The sequence below is a fragment of the Macaca fascicularis genome, chromosome 14 (assembly GCF_037993035.2).
Source record: "Macaca fascicularis isolate 582-1 chromosome 14, T2T-MFA8v1.1".
NCBI classification, from domain to species: Eukaryota; Metazoa; Chordata; class Mammalia; order Primates; family Cercopithecidae; genus Macaca; species Macaca fascicularis.
The window spans coordinates 54384859-54410524 of record NC_088388.1 but is presented as its reverse complement, the minus strand read 5'-3'; the positions used below and the strand labels follow the sequence as shown (position 1 = coordinate 54410524).

Here is a 25666-nt window from a genome sequence, read left to right as displayed (position 1 = left end):
GAGGAATTTTAAGCAAGACAGTGGTGTGAGCAGATCTGTGTTTTTTAAAGAGAATAGTCAGGCAGCTGTGGGTGACTGACCAGAGGGGAAGGGGTGGGAATTGAGGGGCCCAGCTGGGAAGCTCATTGCTGTATCCAGGTGAAAAATGATGGAGAGCTGAGTCAGAGTATCAGGAACAGAGACAGGAATTGTTTAAAGACATATTTTGATGTAAAATCAGCAGAACTTCAAAACAGAGGAACTACACAAGGGTGAGAAAGGGGGAGGAACCTGGATGCCATCTGGCTTTCTGGCTCGGGTGACAGTGGGTTGTGGGCCACTCATCAATACAGGGGCACAGGAGAAGAAGCTGGTTTCAAAAGAAAGAAGCTTTGGTGGTAGAAAAACTGACCTTAAGGTACCTGTGTGACACCAGGAGGAGACAGCCAACAGGCAGAGCTTAGGTACATGGCCTGAGTCTCTAATTCAACAGGGTTCTTAGGCTGGAACAACCTGCCAACAGCTATGGGGTCCAGGAGCTGGAAGGCTTTTCCTTCCTTGAGGGCTATGAGCTTGGGTCTCACCAGCTCTGTGCAGACACCCATGCAGCACCTCACAGAGAACGATTCACATGAGGTGAGTCAGCATGAGAGCACGGGGCTGCTTCTCTGTGAGAGCACTGCTTATGCAGTGACGTTGAATTGTTCTACTGCTTATTGCTATCATTTCTAGCCCTTGCCTGGCTGGACGACTTGGTGGGAGTAAAAGGAGAAATGAAGGCTCCTCAGGGATGAGAAAACTATCAGTCAATCACATGTAAATGAACCCGTCTTTGAAAATGGAAACTTATCAAGGTGGAGAAAGGCAATTTTGCAGGCCATTTCCCTGGGGAATGCGGATACAGGAGGCTGCTCAGGCAGAGACTGGCACCCTGGAGCCACTGTTTCTCTTCCTTTCAAATCACTGCATTTTATTCTAAATGTCTTCACCCTCACAGACCTGCAGGCATCCTGGGAAGCTAATCTACCACTCCTAAAGCAGACTGAGACCCTGCTGTGGTGGAGGTAACAGAACCCAGGCCTTAGAGGTAATCTCTCTGGGAAAAATCACCCTTCTGGATGTGTGTCTCTAAGAGAAGTTCTCTAGCGTCTTCGAGCCTCCGATTCCATGTCTGTAACATAGGATCCATTCTAACCTCACACGGACTAAATTAAAACACTTGAAGCCTCTAGGACATAACTGGCACTCAAAAGGTCATTTAAAAAGGTAAAAAGATGCAATTGTGCACTAAGTCTAGAAGATCTCCTCTTTAAATATGTGATGATTCAGAAACATCAGGCTGGCAGAGTGGTGGGGTCTTGGCATTTGCCTCTGCATTCCTAAGTGTTGGATATGACAGGGCACGCTGGAAAAATGCTTTCAGGATACACAGTAAGGGACCTTCCTCAAACTGACAGTTCAAGCCAGGTAATGAACAGAATCTGAAACAGTTACTCTGAGATGAGCACAGGCCACCTCAGTGGTTTATTATTAACCGGCTAGGGTATTAAGTGGATTCTATCAACGTGAAAGGGTTATTGATTTACACCTTGCCTCATTCCTGAAAGGATTAGAAATAGCTTATGAGAAAATTTAAAATACATAGAAAACCATAAATAGATAAATGTCTAGACAGACCTAAAGATTGCAACAAATTGGAATGCATGTGCAGACCAAGGTCCTCTCTCAATTGTTCTTAAAGTAGACATGAAAGTTTGCCTTTGAGTTTCCTGTTGGTCAAAGTGGAAAGAACATACATGGTCTTAGAAACAAAATGTACAGTTCTCATGTGAAAATGTCATATTAATTGATTCCCTGGGGACAGCAAGGCTTTCTCTGACTGGCAGTCAGTTTGAAAGAAATTTCTCACGTGGATTTTCTTAATGGGGTCACCTGGTGACTCAGGGAACAGCCATCGCAAAGACATCTCTTTAGAATACACTAGAAGATACTGCTGGGCTCTTTTTATGACTTATGCCACGTGTGGGCAGAGCACTAAAGTATAGCTTGAAAGCAAAGGGAGCTCGGATGGGCAAGATACATTTGTATAAATCACAGCTTTCTGTGGAGCTGTCTTCATCTGGGAATAAAACCAGGAATGTTCTTCCAAAAATCTTCCATAAAAGTTATTTCCCTCAACCTAGTTTTTGATAAAAATTGAGTGATAGAAAATTTGAGGTTGAGATGACATTGTCTGGCAAGGACCTGGAATGCCGGCTTGCTGATTCAGACTGGACTGATACAGTTAGAGATGAGCAGAACAGAAACAGTTAATGTCAATGCAGTCTTCTGCAGGAATGCTCATTGCATGGGGGCATATTTCCCTTCAACAGCATTCATCAGGCCTAGGAGCAGAAAACAGCTACACCAGTTCTGAGCTCAACAGTGGACAATAGAGGGGTGAAAATTAGCCACTGAGTCTAGCTTCCGTGGGTGGATCTTGGCTCTACCGCCCAGAGCCTTTGGCAGGGCCATTCTCCTCTCTCAGTCTTGCTCTCCTCATCTTGTAAAACAGGGATGAGACACGAGTGGTCAACAGGTTATAATGATGATCAAATGAGCCAATGCATGTAAAAGACCCTTGTACATAGCAGACTCTCAGCAAATGTTTAACAACACAAAATTGTGGCAGGGGCCAAGCAGAATAGGTAACAGGCAACTTCAGGAAAGTTAGGTGGTGTTTTCTTCTATTCCATTTTAAGTGTGACTATATATTTTTTTCTTCTGGCGAGGAAAAATGTGATCTTAAGTAATAATGACTGACTTTCAATTAAATTTTTCATACCCTTTCTCCCTCATGTAATACAAAACAACATGAGCTTCTAATCTCTTTAACTCCAAAAACTGTGCCCTAGGCCACCTTCTGGTGCCTTCTGTTTTGTAACGGGCAGAACTTTGCAGGGAGCATAAAGACACCCACTGTATCATCAATATAGACAGAAATAGGCTGGGCTCAGTGGCTCACGCCTGTAATCCCAGCACTTTGGGAGGCAGAAGTAGGTAGATCACGAGGTCAGGAGTTCAAGACCAGCCTGGCCAACATGGCGAAACCCTGTCTCTACTACAAAATACAAAAATCAGCCAGGCACGGTGGCAGGTGCCTGCAATCCCAGCTACTTGAGAAGCTGAGGCAGGAGAATCACTTGAATTCGGGGTTGGGGGTGGGGTGTGGAGGCTTCAGTGAGCCGAGATCACGCCACTGTACTCCAGCCTGGGCGACAGAGTGAGACTCCGCCACAAAAACAAAAACAAAAACAAACATAGACAGAAATAAAAACCAGTGGAGACAGCTGTTGGAGGCGTCCTGAACCTTAAAAGCTAAGACTGTGCAGGGCAGTCATTCATGAGTCCAGGAAGATGGCAGCAAAGGCAGGAAAGAACTTGGGACCTTTGAAATACAGTATGAAGTCACTTTTGTCTGAGTCTTACAGAATAACATTCAAATATCACCAAGGTATACGCTGTCCTGTGGGGTCTGGTCTTGCCTCTCAGCCCCTCCACCCTCACTACCTGGGGCTGCTGGCTGGCTTCCCACTTCTAGTCACTTCGAACCTTCTCTGTGTTCGTGAACTTTGCATATGGACGTCCATTCCCCAACCTAGCCATCTTCTACTCGCCTTCAAAAACAAGTGAAAATGCTATCCTCTGAAAAGCATTTCTCCACTTTCAATGCAGTTTCTGCCTGCATGGTAGAATAATGTTCCTATTCCAACGATTTTGTCTGTCTTCACTAGACTCCAGGCTTTTGGGAGTGGGAACCAAATCTTCATCACTCTGGATCCCCAATCTGGAGCACAGTGCTTGGCGCCCAGACACAGTGATGTGTGGAAATGGGTCACTTTGAGGCTGTGAATGGATTCTGAGATCTTCAGAGCCCATGGCAGTGACTGAAGATCAGACTGCAGTTCCTTTCAACCCTGCCTACCCCTGTCATCCCCACGATGGGGCTCAAGTTGGAGAATAAGCATTGGGCCAGTAGGGGGTTCCTAGCCTGGAGGTCAAAGCAGAGACCCACAGGTAAAGATTTGCTTTACCTGATTGGGGCTGTGGAGTTCTCCAGCTTCCACCAGGCCTTGGGGGGATTTAGGTAGCGGCACCACAGTTCCCAGTCAAAGCCCTGGGCAGCCAGCGGGTACTCTTCTATTTCAAAGTTGTCATATTTGATGTTATCAAAGGACGGCGAGATGATCCGCTTCCGGTTCTCCTTGATGCGAGTGAGGACAGGTTCAGCCCTGGGCAGAGAGGAGACAGCCAGAGAGGGGGTAACCATTTCCAAGGTGGAAATATCCAGAGTAGCATCTCCCGAAGGTCCTTCCCCAGCAGAAAGAGGAAGGAAAGCCTGCCCATCTCCTCTGATGGAGAGGTGCACTGCCTTCTGGGAAGGAGCCCCTGTTCAACTTCCCGTTCCCTGAGGATTTCCCGGATGGCAAGAGGCTCCCCCCCTCCATCAGCATATCCAGAGTTGAGCTGAGAGATTCTTATTCCAGCCAGCTTTGTTCCTGCTCACTTTCCCTTTCTCCATTAGAAAAAAAAAAATCAAAACTTAAAAAAGAAGAAAGAGAAGAAAGAAATAGATCTGAGGGTCCAGAAGAAGCTTTCACCTTGGGCTTTGATTTTGCTAAAATTCTATGTATCAATCTGGAGGAAAAGACAGATGAGGATGGCAGAGACTAGGAGGTGAGAACAAACCTACATCCGCCAACTATGCGATGCTGCCTTGGAATGCCAGCTATGCCACATCCACCCCCCAGAAGGGTTCCCCAACCACCCAAGGAGGGGTGGGGCATTTGGGCTTTCCCAGGGAGCCGGGAAGCCCCTGCAGGCACCAGGCGAGTAATGTGTTTGCAGACAGGAATGATAAGCTTCTCATTAATAATACATTTGGTGTATAACTGTTTATTCAAATCAGCTTGAAATAGTAAGTGTCCCTCTCCTATCCTGGCCATAAATCCAAAGAAAATTCTGTTTAAATAGTCACAAATGGCAAGCAGGGACTTCAGCTATAAAAAAGGACTGTGTTGCAGCCTTAATTTGGGCCTGTTATGGCAGCATCCAGGCCAGGCTGCGTGCACGCCCTGCCTGCTGGAGTGTCCTCCTCTCCCACTCCCTGGAGGCAGAGGCTGGCACTGTGGAGTCTGGGGAGCAAAGCAGACCCCAGTGACAACAGGCATATTGATAAAAGGGTGGCCACCTACTTGCCCCAGCTACTCATGGTCATCGCCAGAGCCTGTGTCTCCCAGGCCCAGGCAAAGTTACACACAGCAGGTGGCACTGTGCCCTCCAGCCCCGCAGGGAGGTCTGCATCTGCCACTCTATTCCTGGCTGGTTGCAGCCACTGGGGCCTTCTGTCTGGTCCCTTTCCCCCAGCATCTGAGCAGCTCTGACCAGAGAAAGAAAGATTTTCTTAGACAGTTTCACCATAGGGAGAATCTGAGATTACGTGCTACCTCCGATCTGGCAGTGGGAAAGCCCGGGGTACCTGTGACAACATTAGGCAATCTTCCCCCACCTTTGCCCACTTGGTGTTGGCCCTGGCTGTGAGGCTGGGCTTCTGCCTCATGTTTGGCCCAGCTCTCCTTTCCTAGGCGTTGGAACCCTGTCCTTAGCCGGGCACTCTCTGCTTTGCCCTTAGCATGTACCCTTTTCCCTGATGACTCTGCCAGCCAGAGTCACATGTGATGTCACCATGCCTATTAGGCACTGTGTGCTGACCCGTTGACCCCTGGGTACCCCTTCCCCTCTACCACACCTCAAACTCTAAAGTTCCAGCCTTGTTGCCTGGCTCACTCACACACCCACATTTCACCCATTCCCAGAATTATCTCTTAGGCTATGACCAAGATCCCAGCATGCTTTGCACTACTGGAATCGAAGCCCTAGATTCCACTGGGACTCCTCCTCCTCTCCCAGGGGGCACTTACCAGCCCACATTGAACTCCACGTGGGCATCAAAGAGTGCCACCACAGGGGCAGTGGCTGCCCTCCAGCCGCTGACCCTGGAGCGGATGAGGCCTTCCTGCTTGCTGTGACGCACGACTTTGATGAAGCCTGGCTTCTGGCTGTTCACCTTGTCCACATATTCGGTCAGCTTCTCCTTCAGTTCCTCTGTCAGGGAGAAAATGCAGACTTAGCATGGGAGGGAGGTCAGGAGGCAGAAGGGGCAATCACAACAGTCACTCTTTTAGGGTGAACTGATCCCCAGAGAAAGGCTGGGGGGCCCATTCCCCTCCCTGTGTCTTCTTCAGTGGTCCCCACAGTGGCCAGCACCGCTTAGTTTTGAAGGGAAACATAGAGGGGAATACAGTATTTTCTGAGGCTCAGCAATACACAGGGTCATATACACTGCACACACGGTCTATTTAATCTTCACAACAAGCCAATGGGAAAATGGTAGCTCAAAAGAATTAGTCAAGTTCTCCAGCATCATGCAGCTTGTGAGTGGCACAGTCTACTTTCAAACCATGTCTTAGTGGTCTCCATCTCCATCGGTGCTCCTATAACCCCCAGGGGAAGATCCCTCTGCCAAGACCCCAGCCCAGGATCCACTCTCTGCCTGGATCTCCATCTTTCTAGGAAGTGGATGGCCAGGAGCTGTGCCCATGTGAACAGCTGGTGTTGGTTTGCTGCCTGTGGTCCTAGGCCTGGCTAAGCATGTGATGCCTCTGCTTTTTCAGAACTGCAAATGAGGCCTGCAGCAACAGAAACAGGCCTCAGCAGCAACCCCTGAACCCCTCAGCAAGAGAGGGCACTGCAGCTGCATTCATTATGTTTTCCACAGCAGCTAAGGCAAGAGCCCATGACAGCCCTTATAGTTGGTTGGACAGAATTCTAAAGTTCCTTTTGAACCAAGCATCCATCCCAAGGTGTGAATCCCCTCTGTCTGCCTGATGAGTGATCATCCAGCCCCTGCAGTAAAAGGGAAATCTATGCAATCCATTCCTTAGAGGGCCTCTTCAACTATTAGATGTTCTTCCTTCTTTTGACCTGAAATGCCAGGGTCCCTCAATCTTCCACTCATGAGTCCAATGGGACCTATTTTGGAGACACAGAAGACAGATCAAGTCCCTCTTTCCACATAACAACGCTTTAGAATTGAAACCCATTCTTAAGTCCTTGTTAAGGACTTCTCTAGGTCAAATAGCTTCAGTTCCTCCTTGTGTTTCCGCATATCTCACGATTTCAAATTCTCTAATCATGTTAAACTTCCCTCTAATTAAGTTAGTTTTTCTCGAACCCTTTCGTATTATGCAGAAGTTGACCTAATACTTCTAAAGTAAACTGGGCTATACAGAATAGAAGAAACAAATCACCTCCCTTAATCTAGAATCTATGTTCCTATTAATATAATCTAAAGTCACAACAACTTTGATTACTTTTGTCTCAAATTAAGCTTACTGTTAACATATACTTACAAATTATTTTTACATGGTGCTACTAAGTCAGGCCTCCTCCATCCCATCTCTGTGGATGCAGGTGCACGTGCAAGTGCTTGTGTGTGTGTGCACATATGAGTGCCTGCTTTGAGTGATAACAAAGAATCTTATGTTTACTTTTATTTAATCAGCCTTTCTAAAGATTTCCACTGTTTCTTTGGATGTCAAAATGTTTTTGTCCCCCGATTTCATTACCCAGTGGTTTTCTAATCCAGCCCTTCCAGGTTTCCAGCTTCTGCAAAAGTGATAAGGATATGGCCTTTCTTGTCATTCAAGTAATCCTTTTAAACAGTGTGACTCCTGTCCTAAGCTAGGGCTGGTGGGGGCTGTCAGTGTCCTCATTCCAGCCTGGAGAAAACTTGACTGACTTCTGGGCTGCCACTGACATGCTTTATATCTCACTGCAGTCCATACGAAGATGACCTCAAGATCTCTGAATCTTGAGGTCTGCAGCTGCCTGAAGAGGCCACTGTCCCACAAATGTCAGGACGTTGGCCATGGAGCAGCATAACTCAGTGTGTCTCACACTTACAAGGCCTTCAAGTACCGTTACCAGGAGGCTTCTTAAAACATTTACTGTTTTATCACTTCCAAGGTCCATTCCTCATATATCCTTTTTGAAAAATTTAAATAGAGCTCATAAAGTCTGATATTTGGGTTTTTGATGGGGGCAGTTAAGTGCTGAGTGCACAGAATTTGGAGTGAGAACTGGGCTAGTACCAAATGGCCTGACATAAATTCCCACCCTTCCCCATGAGAGAGATACCTGTCCCCTTCTCTGCCTCCTCAACCCTCAGGTGAGGCTCCTGCCAATTGACTCCTGTCAATACCTACTGTGACTAAGGTATTGATGGGAGGAGGCTGAGGACGATTGCTACCAAATGGTCTCCCATGAATTTCACCTCTCCAAATTCACATCCTTGTGTGGCCGCCTCACACACTGAGTCTGAGCTGGACTTTGACACAGCAAGACACAGCAGGAGGGACCCTGTGCAAGTTCCAGCCTTTTGCTTTTGCTCTCTTGCTGCCCTAACTAAGGAAGCTCCAGCCCAGTCATTTAGGCCACCCCACAAAGGCCCCAGACAGGTGAGTGAGGCCCTCGTGGATCCTTCAGCCCCAGTCGGGCCACCAGCTGATTGCAACTGACCAGGAGAGCCATTGTGTAGAGCAGAGACAGGCTGCCCAGTGATCCCAGCCTTTATTGCAGGATTCTGGGCCAATGGATGGTGGTTGTTTCACGCCATAACTTCTGGAATGGTTTGTTATACACAATGGCTATAATAAACATTGTCTATTGTTCTGGTCTGGTGCTGGGGTTAAAATAAGGTTGTGAACTCCTGATGCACAGGAAATGCAGTCAGAGGAAGAATGAGCTTTGAGGGGTGGTAGCAAGAAATGAAAATCTTTGCTTCCTATAGGAGCTACTTGCCCCTTTGTACCTCTGAGCTCTGTCAACACTGAGCTGGAGTAAAGGCTTCTGGTGGACCAGATAGTAAAAAATTCCATCCCCAGTCAGCTGCATCCCAAACATGTGCTGCTGATTAGAAGAGGGAATTCTCTTAGCCCCAACCAAACAACTGCTATCCAAAAAAGAAAACGAAGAAGAAAAAAAATGCCTTGAAATACCCTAGATGATACTGCCTCTGTCTTTGTAAAGTACCTTTACTTAATTAGGTTTTCATGTTTTCTTTCCATCTTTGTTAGGTGCCAAAGCAAGAAAGAACTATCTCAAAAGTACTTCTGCATCGACTGGAAAACTGTTTTCCAAGACACTGTCCATTGTATACTATATATATTGACTATTAACTATTGTATATACACATAAACAAACACACATGCATGTTCACATATAATATCTCTCAGAACTTCTTAGCTCCAAAGATTGTGTTTTTGGAGTTGAACTTGTGTTTTTTCTTACATCCAAACACAAGTACCCAGCCCATCATATTTGCCTTCTTGCTAAGGCTGCCAGGAAGCTCAAAGACAAATATAATGACTAATCACAAAGATTTTATCAGGATTTTTGCTGCCCTATCTTTGCTAAACCTTTGATTTTCTGGTTCAAATTTAAAACCTGATTGACTTTTACCTTTTCTTCCCTATGCAAGCTATCTTTAATTGATTTTTAATTTCTATAAATAATATTTAATAAAGTATCTTGGTGGGTTAGGACAGGACCATAATTGTGGAAGGAAAAGGGAAGGTATATTTTGTGCTTGTTTTAATGTGTTGGAGAAAGAGGAGGCAGGGAGTCTGCTTGCTGTGATTCAGATCTAGAGTCAATGTGGAGCTGTCAATAGCCCATGTTGACAGAGAAATACAATTTGCACCCTGCATGGGGCCAGGTGTCATCCTGCTTATGTTGCTACTTCAGCGCTCTCCTACTGTCCACAAATCCCTGATCTCCTGACATCAGAGGGACCTCTGTAAACCAGCACTACCAGAAGCAGTGATGAAGCACCACTCACTCCTGGGAGGTCACAGGCCACTCTCCACATCCCCACAGGGAGCCTCCTCTCAGGGTCTGCTCAGGGCAGGCTGCTTGCCAGCTCTCATTTCTTCAGACTTAGATGCCAAGGAAACACGGGGGATTCACCAGTGTGGTCAAACAGAGCCCTTCTCCCCTCCTCATCTATCCCCTTCCACTGCTTCCATAAAAAGTGGTTGGCTCCACAACTACTAGCAGGCTGAGCCAGAAAGGTCTGGCATAGAGGCTGTTAATCTGATTTAAGCACTTAATGGGACACTCTGATCTCATGCATAAAGGAAACTAAAGGATCTGAAAGTTGATGCCTAATGGGGCTTTGCTCTTTGGAAGGCAGGTGCACAGGCATTTTGTAAAACTGCCTTCCTAGGCTTGCTGTAGAGAACTGGGCAGAGTTCCTCATCTCTCCCTCAAGGTTCAGATGAGCATTTCACACATCTTCTCTAGGTTTTGTGGACATAGAAATGAAGGGAGAGTTCACTCATTCATTCATTCATTCAACAAATATTGAGCACGTACAGATATGATTTGACTCTGTGTCCCCACTGAAATCTCATCTCGAATTGTAATCTCCACATGTCAAGGTGATTGCATCATGGGGGCAGTTTCCCCCACACTGTTCTCATGATAGTGAGTGAGTTCTCATGAGATCTGATGGTTTTAAAGTGTGGCACTTCCCCTTGCACTCGCTCACACTTGCTCTCTCTCTCTCGCTCTCTCTCTCTCTCTCTCTCTGTCTCTGTCTCTTTCTCCTGCCACCTTGTGAAGAAGGTGACTGTTTCTCCTTCACCTTCTGCCATAATTGTAAGTTTCCTGAGGCCTCCCCAGCCCCCAGTCATGTGGAATTCTGAGTCAATTAAACCTCTTTTCTTTATAAATTGCCCAGTCCCAGGTAGTTTTTTATAGCAGTGTGAGAATAGACTAATACACTTACTGTTAGTCCTTTCATGGAATAATAATCTTTGGCATGCCTTGATCATACCTCAACAAGGTACTGATCTAGTTGCTGTGATTATAACTGTAAACAAGACAGTCTGCAATGGACGGAGTGTTTATTTATTCCCAAAATTGATTATGTTGAAATCCTAACCCCCAATGTTATGGTATTAGGAGATAGGGCCTCTGGGAGATTAATTAGGTCATGAGGGTGGAGCTATTATCTTAGCCTGTTTTGTAGTGCTATAACTAAGAATACCTGACACTGAGTACTTTACAAAGAGCAGAAATTTATTTCTTCACAGTTCTGGAGCCTGGGAAGCCCAAGATCAAGGTGCTAGCATTTGGTGTCTGGTAAGGGCCTTCTTGCTGTGTTCTCAAGTGGCAGCAGGCAGAGGGCAAGCTAGCCTAAAGCTTCAAGAATCATCTTTTTAAAAAGCCTTAATCTCATGAACAAGGAAGCAGCCCTCATGACCTACTCACCTCTGAAAAGGCCACACCTCTTACTACTTTCACACTGGTAACACCTAAATTTTGCAGGGGAAATACTTGAACCACAGCAGCCCTCATAAATGGGATTAGTGCATTTATAAAAGGGGCTCCAGGGAGCGCTCTTCTCCTCTTTCTGCCATGTGAGTATGCAATGAAATGTGAGCAGTCTGTGACCTGGAAGAGGGCCCTCAACAGGACCTGACCATGCCGGCACCCTGATCTCAGACCCCCAGCCTCTGAAACTGAGATAAAAAACGTCTGTTTTTATAAGCCACTCAGTCTGTGGGACTTTGTTATAGCAGCTCAAACTAAGACACAGCCCTTATAGAATTTCCATGCTACTGGATGTCTAAAAGGCATGTGGTAGGAGAGACACAGGAATTGAGTGTTGGTCCATTTGTGTAGCTATAAAGGAATACCTAAGGCTGGGTAATTTACAAAGAAAAGAGGTTTATTTGGCTCATGGTTCTGCAGGCTTTGTAAGAAGCGTAGTGTCAGCATTCACTTCAGGTGAGGGCCTCAGGCTGCTTCCACTAACAGTGGAAGGGGAGGGGGAGCCAGGATGTGCAGAGATCACATGGTAAGCAAGGAGGCAAGAGAGAGTGGGGAGGCACCAGGCTGTTTATATCAGCTCTTATGGGAACCAGTAGAGGGAAAACTCACTCATTCTCCCCACCATCCCAGGGAGGGCATTAATCTAGTCATGAGGGATCCACTCCCATGACCCAAATGCCTACCATTAGGCCCAACCTCCACCATTGAGGATCAAATTTTAACATGAGATTTGGAGGGGACAAACATCCAACCTATAGCAGAGAGGGAGAGGAAGTAGGAAATGCTGTGGAGTTACCATCTACAGAAGTAGTTGTCAATCAGTTCAGGGGAAGATTTGGGGCATGAATACCCCATGGGTGAGTTGAATCGTATCCCCTTAAATTCATATGCTGAAACCCTAAACCCTAATACCTCCGAATGAGACCTTATTTGGAAATAGGGTCATTGCAGATATAATTAGTTAAGATAAGATCATACTGCAGTGGGATAAGATCCTAATCCAGTATGACTGGTATCCTTATAAAAAGAGTAGATCTGGATGCAGACTGAGGGAGGAAGTCATGTGAAGAGGAAGGCAGAGACTGGAGTGATGCATCTCTAAGCCAAGGCCTGCCAAAGATGGCCAGCAAAGCACCAGAAGCTAGGAGAGGGGCATGGAACAGATTCCCCCTCATAGTCCTGCTGGCACCTTGATTTCAGACTTCTAGCCTCTAGAAGCATGAGAAAATGTCTGTTGGTTAAGCCACCCAGATGGTGGTACTTTCATTACAACAGACATAGGAAATGAGTATAACCCAGCTTCCTCACTTCTCAGGTGGGATGACACTGCAGAGTCTCCGAGTCTCCTGGTGGTTCCCAGGATGATGGAGTCCAGGTCCCCACAGCAGTCATGTCATTGATGCCCATGGTATTAGCTTTCTTCTCTTCTCTGTCTCCCATCCCCACTCTCTCATCAGTTTTCTAGGATCATCTACCAGATAAATGGCTTGGCCCCAAATCTTTTCTCAGGATCTCCCTGGCTTCTGGGAAAGCCAAACTAAGACAGTTGTACATTCCAATTCACCATGGGTCCCACCAATTGCTTCACACTTGCCTGGTTCTTGAAAGCATTACATTTTCAACTCTTGACCTATACGCATAATGTGTATGGATGTGTGTATGATGGCTTAAATTCAAAATATTGACCCTATTTCTCTCTTTTTTAATCTCTGCATTAATTGGATAAAAGAAAAAACAGTAAATACAGTATACTAGCCATTATTCTAAGTATTTGGTATATGTTATCTCATTTAATCATTTCAACAAACCTAGGATATAGCTCCTATTATTATCATTCTATTTTGAAGACAAGGAAATTAAGGCACAAAGTGATCCAGGTAGCAAGTGGTGGAGACAGGATTTAAATCCAACTAGGCTGTCCCCAGAGTCCATATACTCCACCTCTACACTCTATCCTGCCTCCCAAGAATAAGAAGCTGGCCTGCATAAGAATCAGCTTGTTTAAATCATAGGCTCCAGAGCACCATCCCAACAAAGACTCTGATTCAATAGATCTGGGGTGGGACCAGAGAATCTGAATTTCATACAAGGATCTCCTGGTGAGATTCTGATGGATTGGCCAACCTTGGTTACAACTGAAATAAAATGGTGGGCTTTAAAATGGAGTAGAAAAAGGTATCTCCTCCCAAATATGTGTAGTTCCAGCCCTTAACAGAAGGACGTAAATGCAGTCTGAAAAAGGCTTCCTCACACCTGCCCAGGTAGTTTTTCTCTTCATTCTTCCAAACTCACTGGCTCCATCTTGCTGCCCTCAGTTGTGGGTCCTTCCCTTTACAGCTGCTTTTCGTTTCTCTGTATGACCATCTTTGGGTCTTATGTTTTAGACTGTCCCCTGTCATTTCCCAGCTGTCACTTCAAATCAATCCATCCTTTATTCATTCACTCAACAATGATATATTATGCACATATGATGTGCACCACTTAAGACCCTCACCTCGTTACCACCATGCAAACAATATTTATAGCTAATGCTTATTCATTTAGTTTATCAGGTGTTGGGGACTGTTCTAAACATGGCTTTTTGTCCCACGTTGGCCACACCCCTCCTTCCTAGCTCAATGCTGTTCCTCAAAGCCCAGCCTGGATTATAGCTTTGCCACCCCATGCCTCCAGTTGCCCAGGAGGGGAGTGTGAACACCCCACCCACACCCCCACTAATCCACCTCCCACTGACAAGTGCAATTGATTGCTTGTCTCCAGTGGTGCTAATTTAAAGATTAAAAGTGTGTTTACTCCTTTCCAAGTGAAAAGTGGCTTGTCTTCTTCAGATCAGAAGATTTACTGGCTTTCCTCTGAAGCCATTTAGGGCCACTGAAACACAAATGCTATGCCAACACATTTTAAAAGAGAGATTATTTATAAGGATGCAATGGTTGTCAAACCTAGCTGATCATCCACATCACATCAAGTGGAAAGCTAAAAATTAAATAAAGACAGATGTCACCGTCCCCACCTCCATGGAGAATCTGGAGTCGGGGCTCAGGACTCAGATGGTCCTGCTGATGAATGATGGTGAGGCTGACTTGGGCACCTGGGATCCCAGAGAGCTCCGGGCAGCATCGCTGTGTGTATTCCTCTGTCTTGAAGATCACTCCAGACAAGCTTTGCAGTTTACAAATGTCTTCCCCGAGGTTCATTCTTCTGTCTGCTACGCTTAACAGCTACACTTCTGTCCAGCTCATTTAATAGCTACACTTGTTCAAAGTCGATTGATACTAAAGGAGATTTGGAATGGCCTTAAATAGTTCCCTTACTCAGGCTACAGGGTTCAGGCACACAGTGTTATAATCTTCCTGGGAAGCTGCAAGCATTAATTCAGCCTTATCAAGTTACAGAAAGTCCCAGATTTACCACCTAATAGGCCCCACCCATCTGTTTTAAAGTCTACTCTTTGGTGTCACAGCAGGGCATTCATGGCCATCAAAACCCATAAGGAATATGCACTCCAAATTTAGCAGGGTTTCCAAAGCCAGGCTCTCAAAACCCACAAACAACCTCTTATCAGCGCCAAAATGGCTTATTCTCCCTAAGATGTTGTATCCTGTAAAAAAAAATGGTCAAAACTGGTCTCTGAAGATGACTGTGGCAGGTGATAGAAAAATGTTTACCTGGCCAGTTAGGAATGTGTTGGGTTCTAACCAAAGTTTAACGCAGTCTCCCTTTCTTCCTCTCTCTCTCAAATTAAGACAAAAATACAACAAACAAAAAACCTTGATTTCTAATGTTTGCCACTGCCTGTGGTATAAATGCTTCAACCATTGCTGATTTCGGGCTACCAGCCTGACGCTACTGAGTCTGAGTTGGGAAGAGATGTGCAGAGTTGGGTGAGGATGGGCATGATGAGCTCGGATAGTCCAGGTCAGCCCCAGCGCTGGTCTAACGCTCAGGGCCAAAAGGCTGCAGTCCTGCAGCCCTTCCCCTACACGACATGATGTGTGCTGTGCTCAGCACTTCAAATCAGTCCATCCTTTATTCATTCACTCAGCAATGATATATTACGCACATATGGTGGGCACCACTTAAGACCCTCACCTCGTTACCACCCTGCAAACAATATCTATAGCCAATGTTTATTTAGTTTATCAGGTGCTGGGGACTGCTCTCAACCTGCTTCATATATTACTCACTCAGAACTCTCAGCAACCACAATGCTACTCAAGGTAGGTAGCATGACTATTTCTCTTCCATAGATTAGGAAACACAGCCCAGAGAAGCTAAAGGATTTGCTTGGTGTCACAGAGCTAGAAGATGGTAGAGCTGAAAAGCAAATCCAGGCAACCTGAAGATATAACTTCATTATTATCTTCAAATGGCAAATGGGAAAAATCAAGGATGAGAGACTTTAAAGAACATAGTCCAAGTAACAGAGAAGGTAAGGAAGAAGCAGGATTCAAACTCAGGCCTGCCTGCCTCTGAAGACTTGGCTCTTTTCCAGTCTGTCCAGCAGCCTTCCAAAGGAGTCAGCATCTTAGGCACAATAGAAGTTCTTCCCCTAGGGCCATAACTCCGCGCTCTCTATTCGTCCACCTTGAGTAATTTAGCAGATGGGAATGAGAATAATGAACTAATAGAAGTCAGTGTCTTCGCTGACTAAATGACCTTGGCAAAGGTCCAGCTCGCCTTTGTACTTCCTGGGGCTGTGTGAGGAGGAAACTCCTGTAAAGTAAAGGTGGGGCAATGGACCAAACACTGTGAAATTACTTACAGGGCAGGAACTACTCCTGCTACTCTGAGGAGGGTGTGCAGCAGGAATCACAGGACTTATTAAAAATGCCATGATGGGTGACTGATGTCAGCTGTGTCCAGGCAGGAGTGGACGCTGCTCCAGCCCCAGCTCCTCCAGCTTAGGAGTACTGAGAAGAGTCCTCCCATGAGCTTCTAGGGAGGGTATGCCAAGAACTCAAAGCCCTGGGAATTGCTGGCAAATAGTGTTTAATAGCAGGTGATATCAGAACTGAGAACGAGCTGTGTGGACATCCCACTGTGCAAAGGGAATTCCAGAAGGCCCAGGCCCAGGTCTTCCTACCCTATGTGTGAGCACTCAGGAAGGTCCAGTGACCCTTGGCAGTTAACCCAGAGGCCAACTTGAATTTTGGTGCTGGCTTCTCCTTTTGTGCAAGGCTTAGAGTTTAGAATGCTGCTGAACTCAAAAATTTGATGATCCTAAAATCTCATGACTGAGATCCCAAGAGTTGATGATTTTGAATCCAAAATTTCAAAATTCTAGAATTCTTAGAGTCTCTGATTCTTAAATACTAACTCCCAGGATTCTGAGATCCCATGAGTCTAAGCTCCTGTAAATGCCAGAGTAATCACTCTAGGGTGTGCTCACCACCATCCTACCCCCAGTCCCCACCACCAATTGTTGATGGCTTACGAGGTCAAACATCCTGGTCCGGCCTTCCCTGCAAGACTCTGTGCTCGTCATTCTCCCAAATGCACTAAGCTCAGTCTTGCCAGAGTGCCCTTGAACTACCTGCTACCTCTGCCTGGCGCATTCTTCTCACCTCCCCTGACCCAGCTCAGCTTCTGTAGGAAGCTTTTCCTCACCTGCAGCTCTAGAAGGGGACTGGTTTTTCCTTGGGGCACAGACACAGGGAACTAGAAAACATACACCAGGCAACCTGTGAGGGCCAACCTCAGGCCCTGAGCTCCAGCTCCTGCCAGGGCAGCTCCAAGCATCCTCTGAGGGAAGAGTTAAGACTCCCACAGGCTGTATGTCAGCTCCGTACTTCTGCAAATCACCGCTGCTCAGGCTGTGTGACCAGCGGCCTCACCCTGGCTGATTCACGACTCAAGAGACCTGGCGGGCTTCACACATGTATTTATACCCCAGCCCGATCTTGTCAGTACGGAGGTGGAAGGCCCTTTTTCTCTGCTTCAAAACACCTTCCAGCAATGGATTCTCAAAGGGAGGGGTTCCATGAAGGACCAGTGACAAAGCAGAACCCAGGTGTTCTCCTGCCCTTCTCATTTTTCTTTCTTTATTGAAATATGTCAAGTAGAGCAGTAGGAACAGAGGCTTAAGGGAGAGACAGGCCTCAATGTAATCCCCAGCTCTGCCATTTACCATGACTTTGGGCATAAGACTTAAACTCTCTGAGCCTCAGTTCTCTCCTCTACCTCTTTGGGTCGCTGTGGAAATCCACAAGACAATGCCTGGCATGTTGTGAGTGCTTCACAGCTGGTGCCATTACCTACTCATCAGTCTGAACTCTTTTGCTCCCTCCCTCCTTTCCAAAGGAAGGTCCCTAGGGCAGGCGCAAGCTCTCACCCTCTGTCCTGCATTTCTGAGAAAGCCAGCCCTGCAGCAAACTGCCCTGGGACTTCCCCAGGCGCAGGACACAGTTGCTGCTCCTCAAGGGCCACTTACCACCTAGCCATTCCGATTCAATTTCCAACCCCTTCCCGTCTCAACCTGCATCTATTTATTTAACAGCCCCTTAACAGTGATTTCTATGTGCAAGGTACTCCTAAGATCTTTATTTGTATTGCCACTTAGCCCTTATGATCCCTCTATTAGGTAAGTACTACTAGTAACCCATTTTATAGATGAGAAAACTGAAGTGTGGTTAAATAATTAGCAAGTGGTAGAGCCTATATTCCAAGTTCAGCACTTTGGCTCCAAATTCTGTGCTCTTAATACATTTCTACGGGACCAAGGGCAAGAGGGAGCACCCACCCAGGCTTTGTGCTAGGACCTTACAAATGTCATGCCAGCCTCACTTTCTGATTTAAGGCAGATGAAAAAATAAAGGAAGGCTAATGCTATCTTTTTTCTCATTCACTGCAATCCCCTGAGGCAGAAACCTTTATATTCTTAGGCCCATCCTACAAATAAGCAAAATGAGGCTAGGAAGAGGGGGCCAGGGTATTTATATATCGATCCCAGCAGTCATTGGTTAAGGACTGCTCCAGGGGCAGGTTAAGTTCCAACACATCCAGCCTGTTCTGTGCAAGGCAAAGCAATGTTCCAGGATTTTGAAGAAAGTCCCCAGGTAAAGAGAAGCAGGTATCTGGGCAACTGGAAGCGCTGTGCACACCTAAGAGGTAAGGCCAGAGCCACACCCCAGCCCTGACAGATCTGCTACATCGAGCCTGGCACATGGCAGAGGTGCTACAGGCATGTGTTTCGTTTTCATAAGCATGTATCACAAGAATGAACGAGTGCATGAGTCATGTCTTGGCTCAATGCTTTCTAATGACCAACATTTAAACGCCTCCAGGAAGACTTTAGTACTGTTTTCCTTTGGTTTCCTCTGCCCTTTGGCCCTGTATCCCTCACTGTGCTGATGCATTGAATGTTCCACTGGACTGTGAGCTCCTTGAGGAGGGACCTACGGTTTTACCCTTCTCTGTATCCAGAGAGCCCAGCTGGAGCCTGGCATTCAATAGAGGTTTATTGACTCCATGGATTCATGGCACGTGGGACAGAAATCCTCAAACAAAGGTTTTGAGGACCTCTCTGGAAAATACCAAGAAAGAAGCTGATGGGCCCACTGGTAAGCCTCAGAACTACCTTGAAGTTAAAAAGTCACCATTTAACCTGTAACCCCAGTACCTTGGGAGGCCAAGGCAGGCAGATCACCTGAGGTCAGGAGTTCGAGAGCAGCCTGACCAACATAGAGAAACCCTGTCTCTACTAAAAATACAAAATTAGCCAGGCGTGGTGGTACATGTCTGTAATCCCAGCTACTCGGGAGGCTGAGGCAGGAGAATCGCTTGAACTCGGGAGGCAGAGGTTGCAGTGAGCCAAGATCACCGCTGCACTCCAGCCTGGGCAACAAAAGCAAAACTTCGTCTCAAAAAGAAAAAAGAACAAAAGTCACTGTTTATGTGGAACCTACTTTCTGAAGTTTTCAGCACTTGGCACAGGTTCTGACACATGGTGAACATGGGCTCACCAGGTTTGTTTCACACACAATCCCTATTCAATCCTTTCGGGACTCTGCAAGTTCAACAGCATTACAGACAGTTTTTTAAATTTTATTTGTAATTATTATGGATACTATTATTACGGATACTATACTATTAGCCATTCTAACATAAGGAAATGGAGGCTGAGCAACGCTAAGATGTTTTCCTAAAGTCATATGGCTAAGGACAGCAGGCTCCATCCCAGGGATCATGGGGCAGGTCAGTCAGACTTTGCCATCTTTCCTCCTAAATGTCCCTGCCGACCTCTCTTACAACCTCTGTATGCTCAGTCCCCGAGGGTCACTGAAACGAGAGTAGAAAGCATGAGAAGGCAGGGCAGGGCCTGTCCAGACAATGGGAGCAGGCAGTCCAGCAGCAAAGTGGGTGGGGCCAACCGTCAGTTTGGGGACACCCAGCCTCAGACTTGAAACAGCAGCCATGGGGTCTGGGTGTGGGGTAGGCCAGCACTGCCCCCCAAGACAAAACCTTTCTTATCAGCCCTGGGGTTGCTGATGGGACTGGAAGGGATTGGTATTGAGGGAGACTCTTAAATCCAGGCTTTGGTCCCAGGTGGGCCACCGTCCACGCTCCCGGGATCCTAAATGGGCTGAGAGTTTACTAACTGCTTGAGTCTGGTTTGAGGCTGCTGCTAGATCCCAAATGTAGAAAAACAAACTGACTTCTGGAAACTTTATGTATTTTTATGTTTGTTTGCTTTTAAGCACAGAGTCTAAGGCTAAAGGCGTGCCCTTGCCAGCTTTCCACATGAACTGCCAATATCAGCCTGTTCCTAAGCCCCTGCCCAGGCCATGTGGGCTTCCTTGCTCTCCTTGCATATGCTTTTCTCTTCCTTTAAAGCCACCAAAGGCAGAGACCCAGGTCCTTGAGATGCTATCAGAATGCCAGACATGGGCTGCCAGTAGAGGAACATCAACAGCTAGCTCAGAGACACCAGGACAGGTGGGATGGACAACCTACCTCACTCAGGAGCTGCCCTCCAAAGACTGCCAAAGACTGTCAGCCCATCTTCTCACTGTGCCTTTCAGCATTATTGATTTTTTCCACATCCCTCTATTTCAGGAACATACGTCATCACAGTCCTCTCATGAGATTTAGTTTAGAAAACTCAAGAAATATTACTTCCCTGATAGATATGCCCCCAAATATCAAAAATATTGCTCCTTCTCACTTCATGTCCTGTTTGTGTTCCTTTCATTCATGTGTTCAACTGGTGGATATTTACTAAGCACTGAGCGTGCAGCAGGCCTCACGCTAAGTGGTGGAGATGGGGAGTAAGTCAGTATCCACCTCCTAAGAAACTCATAGTTTAGTGGGAAGAAAGAATTAAACCAGTAACTTGAATGCATTGAAATATGTTCTAAAAGTGGTTGTCACAAGTGGAAATACAGTGCGGGATGTGACAACCTCTGCAGGGGCTTCAGGGCAAGTTTTACAGAATGTTACTTGCATTTGTCTCAATGGATGGATGAAGGGGCTTTCCTAGGAGGATAAAGGGGGCATTAAAAAACCATCACAGGCAGAAAAACAGAATGAATAAAGGCTAGAAGGATGAATGTGCATGACATGCTTGGGAAGGAGTAACAGATGTGGGCTATGGCTGAGTGTAGGGACACAAATTCAATTTGGGAGAGGAGGTTAGACAAGTGAGTGGTAGAGAGATTGAGAGGGCCTTAGAAGATGGGCCAAAAAAAAACCATTAGGAAGTCATAAGGAAGCTTTGTTTAGATTCCTCCCACCTAAAGGTCTCCAAGAGATGAACTGAAATGTCAGGAAGAACTTTTCATCAATTTCTTAATTAAAAACTCTACTGTAGCAGCAGAAGGAACTGGCCCACTCTAGAAACCTAAGGAGGGGAGGTTTTTGTTTTATGTTGTTCCCCTCCAAATAACACAAGTCATGGGCTCCTCACTAAAGCTCCAAGCCTTAATCATGGCCACACTGGGTCTCTAACAAGGGCCCTGGCCCAATGCTTGAGACAGCATCCAGGACAGGGATAGATGAAATTAGAGGTGGTACTGACAGGCTGGGCCTTATCCTCTGCCCCCATTCTTGATCCCTTCCTGACTACATCCTGGCTTTCCCTAGCACTGTAATGGGTTCCTCACTTCCCCTGGACATTGTGAGTTAGCGTAGCCAGGCCTGATGCTCTCACCATGGAAATGACTCATAGACCACCCAGGTGAGAGGCTGGGCTGGCCTGGCCAGGAAGCAGGGTCTGACATGCTATTAGGGACCCAGTCTGAAGACAACTCAGCACACAGACTCAGCCCTGCAGTATCAGGCAGAGTTGATCTCCAGCTTCAGAACTGGGGTTATCATCTTTCCTGAATATTCATTCACTCATTCAGCAAAAATGTGGATGACACAGTGCCAGGCACCCATCCTCAAGTAAAGTTCAGGCTCTGTCAACCTGAGCCTTGTGAGGTCCCACAGTTGGAACGTTGGGCATGGCTGGGGTCCCCATGCCTCTGTGACAAGTTTACAATGCTACTGGCCCAAGACAGCCACAGAGGACAGCCTGGTGATTGCTAATGAAGTGATCGTGTCCAATCAGGAGCAGGGGAGCCGAGAGGAAACAGGGAGAAGAAAAGGAGACAGGTGGCCTTGGCCTGCTTCAGGGCTCACTGTGTGACAGGGCCTGTGCTTCATCTGTATCAGCCCATTTAATCTGCATATGTAGCAGGACCTGTGCTAGGGGCTTCACCCACATTTGCTCATTTAGTCTTCACAATGATCCCATGAGATGGGGAAACAGACCCAGAACCTATAAGGATGGTGAGGAGGCAACGTCAGGGACCTCAGGGAGCTTCAGGTGTTCCTATGTGAGGCAAGGGCCAATTGATGTGTGGCAAATACAAGTGGCCACTGCACTTGAAAGGAAGGTGAATGAACCTAGAAAACCACTTTCAACAAGGTATCTCCCTGCAGAGTGGAGGGAATGATGCAAAGAAAAGAGAGAAGGAAGGAGGCCCAGTGGGAGAAAGACCAGCAGGACAGAAACAGCAGCAGAGCCGAAATGAAGAAAGGGGACCTCACTCTGGATGAAGGAAGATGGCATGAAGGATGGAGAGCAGGTTCTGAAACGCTGGGGAAACAGGAGGAGAAAGCTAGACCTTCTGTAGGCAGAGCACACTGACCATGACCACGATGCAAATGTCAACTAATTAAAAAGAGATTCCCAGAACCAGTGGGCACAAGGACAGCTGTTCCTGGCTACTGCTAAGTGGTGGAGATGGGGAGGGGAGGGGGAAGGAGGACACAGCCAGGTGGGAGAGGTTCCAGTTTCCTGGGGTACAACTGAGCCTTACCCAGCAACAACCACTTCCCTCTGTTGTTGATCCCCATGGGGCTGAACAATCCCACAGAGTTAGAGAGAAAAGTCTTTAAAGTCTGGGCAGGAAACCGAGGAACTTGGATAGCTGCGTGATACATTCATTGCTTTTTTCTCACTGAATTTGAAAGAGCAAAGAACTGGCATGACAGCGGCTGGGTCTGTCAGTGGTGTTCGCAAACAGTGTTTGGCTTGCTCGATTCTGGCCTGGGATCCACAAGAGCTGGATCAAGAAGGGCAACATTTTGAGAGGTGAAGGAGAGAGACTTTGCTTAGAGATTAAGTGATGTCATCAGCAGTCGGGGGAGGAGAAATGCATGAAACGGGTTACTATGGAGAGCTGCAGGGACGATGGAGAAAGAATTCACATGTGGGAGGTACGGATGAGTCAGACGAGGAAACTATCCAGATGGGAGCTGAAAACAAAACTTCCCTCCTCAGAAGTCTACATAGCAACATGGACAGCTTGGTAACAAACAAAGAAAATGGAAGCCAAGCGTGGGGATGATCTCACGGTGATTGCAAAGATTTGCACGCGGGACTCCAGTCTGGGGCATTAGTGTGGTTGGGTCTGGAGGGATTAACACCAACTACTCTAAGGGTGAAAGTGTTTGGTGAGGTCAAAAGGGAAGAAGAACAGAGGTGAGAGCTCTGGAGATCTAATCTGCAGTTGGCACTCTGACCAGATGGAGGGAGAGAGAGGCTGTGTTTCTGGCCCACACTGCAGCATCAGTGGAGAGGCAAATAGGGAGGGTCTTGGCCGCCAAAGGAAAGGCATTCATTCCAGTCAAAGCAGGGTGCTTGACAACTTGCTAACAACTTCCTCTCCCAGTGGCTGGAGGGAATGATGCCATGGTTCCCTCCCCTGTGCATCTTGGGGGTCTCTGAGAGTCAGAGGAAACCTAGGAGTCTTTTCCTGTGAACAAATGCACCCCCATGGGAAATGTGTGCAGACATACACACACCTACATACACAGACCCCCTTTTGCCTTTTTTTGGGGGTATTTGGGAGGTCTCCAGAGACTGTCCACAGTTCTCCTAGGACTCTGCAGACAGGCTCTATTTAAAGTCTTTTGGTATTCTGGGCTTATCAATTCCTATCACCCACAAAGGATTGAGTGGTGAAGTGGAGTGTTGGGAACTGTAAGGGAAATGTCCATGTCTTTCCACAGTGCCTGCTTGAGAGAGAAGGGGAGGCCCAGGTGTTCACAGAGCCTGGGTTTTAGTAGACAGATATCAAAGAGTGAATGGGAAAGAAATCTGTGGATTGTAGGCTTTGGGAGGAGGTTCTTGGACTGCTTGTACTACCAGTAATGACCCAAAGCAGGAAGAAAAAGGGAGGAAACCCAGAATAATTAGGACCTGGAGAACTCTTGAGGGCTTTTTTTTTTTTTTTTTTTTTTTTTTTTTTGAGACAGGGTTCACCCTGTTGCCTAAGCTGGAGTGCAATGGCACCGTCTCAGCTCACTGCAACTTCCACCTCCTCAGTTCAAGTGATTTTCATGCCGCAGCCTCCCAAGTAGCTGGGACTACAGGCGCCCACCTGCCACCAAGCCCGGATTTGTTTTTGTATTTTTAGTAGAGATAGGGTATTTTTAGTAGAGATGGGGTTTCACCATGTTGGCTGGGCTGTTCTTGAACTCCTGGGCTCAAGTGATCCACCTGCTTCAGCCTCCCAAAGTGCTGGGATTACAGGCATGAGGCACCACACCCGGCCCACAAGGGCTTGTATTTTTAAAAGGGCATAAAAAGAAAATGGAAAGGAGATTCAAAATTGCGGTTGATTGGGCTCTGTAAGAACAGAGTTAAGAAGATGAGCAAGAAGGGGCCGCTGATTGGGGCCAATGGCATATTGTATGAGATGCTGGAGAGAAAGTGCAGCCCCTCAGCTTCCATTCAGCTGCTTGCCTCCATGCCTGGGAGACTAATGCTCGATTTGAAGGGAAGAGGAAGGAAATTAACATTTATTAAATAACTGCTATGTTCCCTCACTAAAGTACTCCACACATTATAGGCATTATTTAATCTTCAAAACAATCCTGAGAGGAGCTATTGGTATTTGCATTTTATAGATGAGAAAACTGGGATGTTAAGTAACGTGTCCAAGATTGCATACTTAATAAGTAGCACAGGCTTGATTCAAATCTGTGCATGTCTTTTTCCAAAGTGTGTTCCTTCTGTGTCCACTTCCTCTCTGTCTAAATCTTAGAGGTCCTGGGATAAACCCATGCTCTGGGCATTACTGCCTTGGGCTATCTCTGCCTGACCTCACTGGGCAGCTGGCAAAGTGGAGGAAAGGGCTAAATAGTCACTATAGGAAACACTGGCTGTGAGGCAGCAAGCACTTTCTAAACACTTTTCACTAATTCATTTACTCCTCACAACAAGCTTATAGGGAAGAGCCTTTAATCCCCACTCTTTTAAAGATGAGAAAACCAAATTCAGAGGCTTTATGGTAAGTCACCAGCTCATAAGTGGCAGAACCAGGATATGAACCCAGGCAGTCGGGCTTCAGCTCTGGGCAGTTAACTACTCTGCTAAAATGAACACAAACAGAGTGCCTGACTGATCCCAAGAAGCTCCAGTTTCCCAGCCCAGGTGACCACAACACAGGACATTGGGTTATCACTGAACTAATAGGAAGTTTTGATATGGAGAAGAAAAGGTTGGAAAACCAGATGGACACATGGGATTTTAACCCAGTGAGAGGAAAATGATTATTTATACTACAGTATAAATATTGCAAGTAACATTTATCGAGCACTTACTATATGTTAAGTATATAGCAATAAAGGTTTTACATGCATTATCCAATTTAATGATTGTGGTGGTTATGTACACAGGTTTTTAAAATATCTTTATCTTCAAAAATGACGCTTTATTTCTTTTCAATTGAGTGTGGGCTGGACTCAGTTGCCC

General features: G+C 46.5%; 1 protein-coding gene across 6 annotated transcripts in view; it reads right to left on the bottom strand.

Moving 5' to 3' along the window:
* Positions 1–25666, bottom strand: part of GALNT18 (polypeptide N-acetylgalactosaminyltransferase 18) — a 362191-nt gene that overhangs the window by 105380 nt on the left and 231145 nt on the right. For all 6 annotated transcript variants that reach the window (XM_065528547.2, XM_065528548.2, XM_005578608.4 and 3 more), the window contains 2 exons: positions 5940–6123; positions 4053–4250 (listed from right to left, as the gene is read on the bottom strand). In XM_065528547.2, the coding sequence (XP_065384619.1) occupies positions 4053–4250; positions 5940–6123 (382 nt within the window). The remainder of the gene's footprint in view (positions 1–4052; positions 4251–5939; positions 6124–25666) is intronic.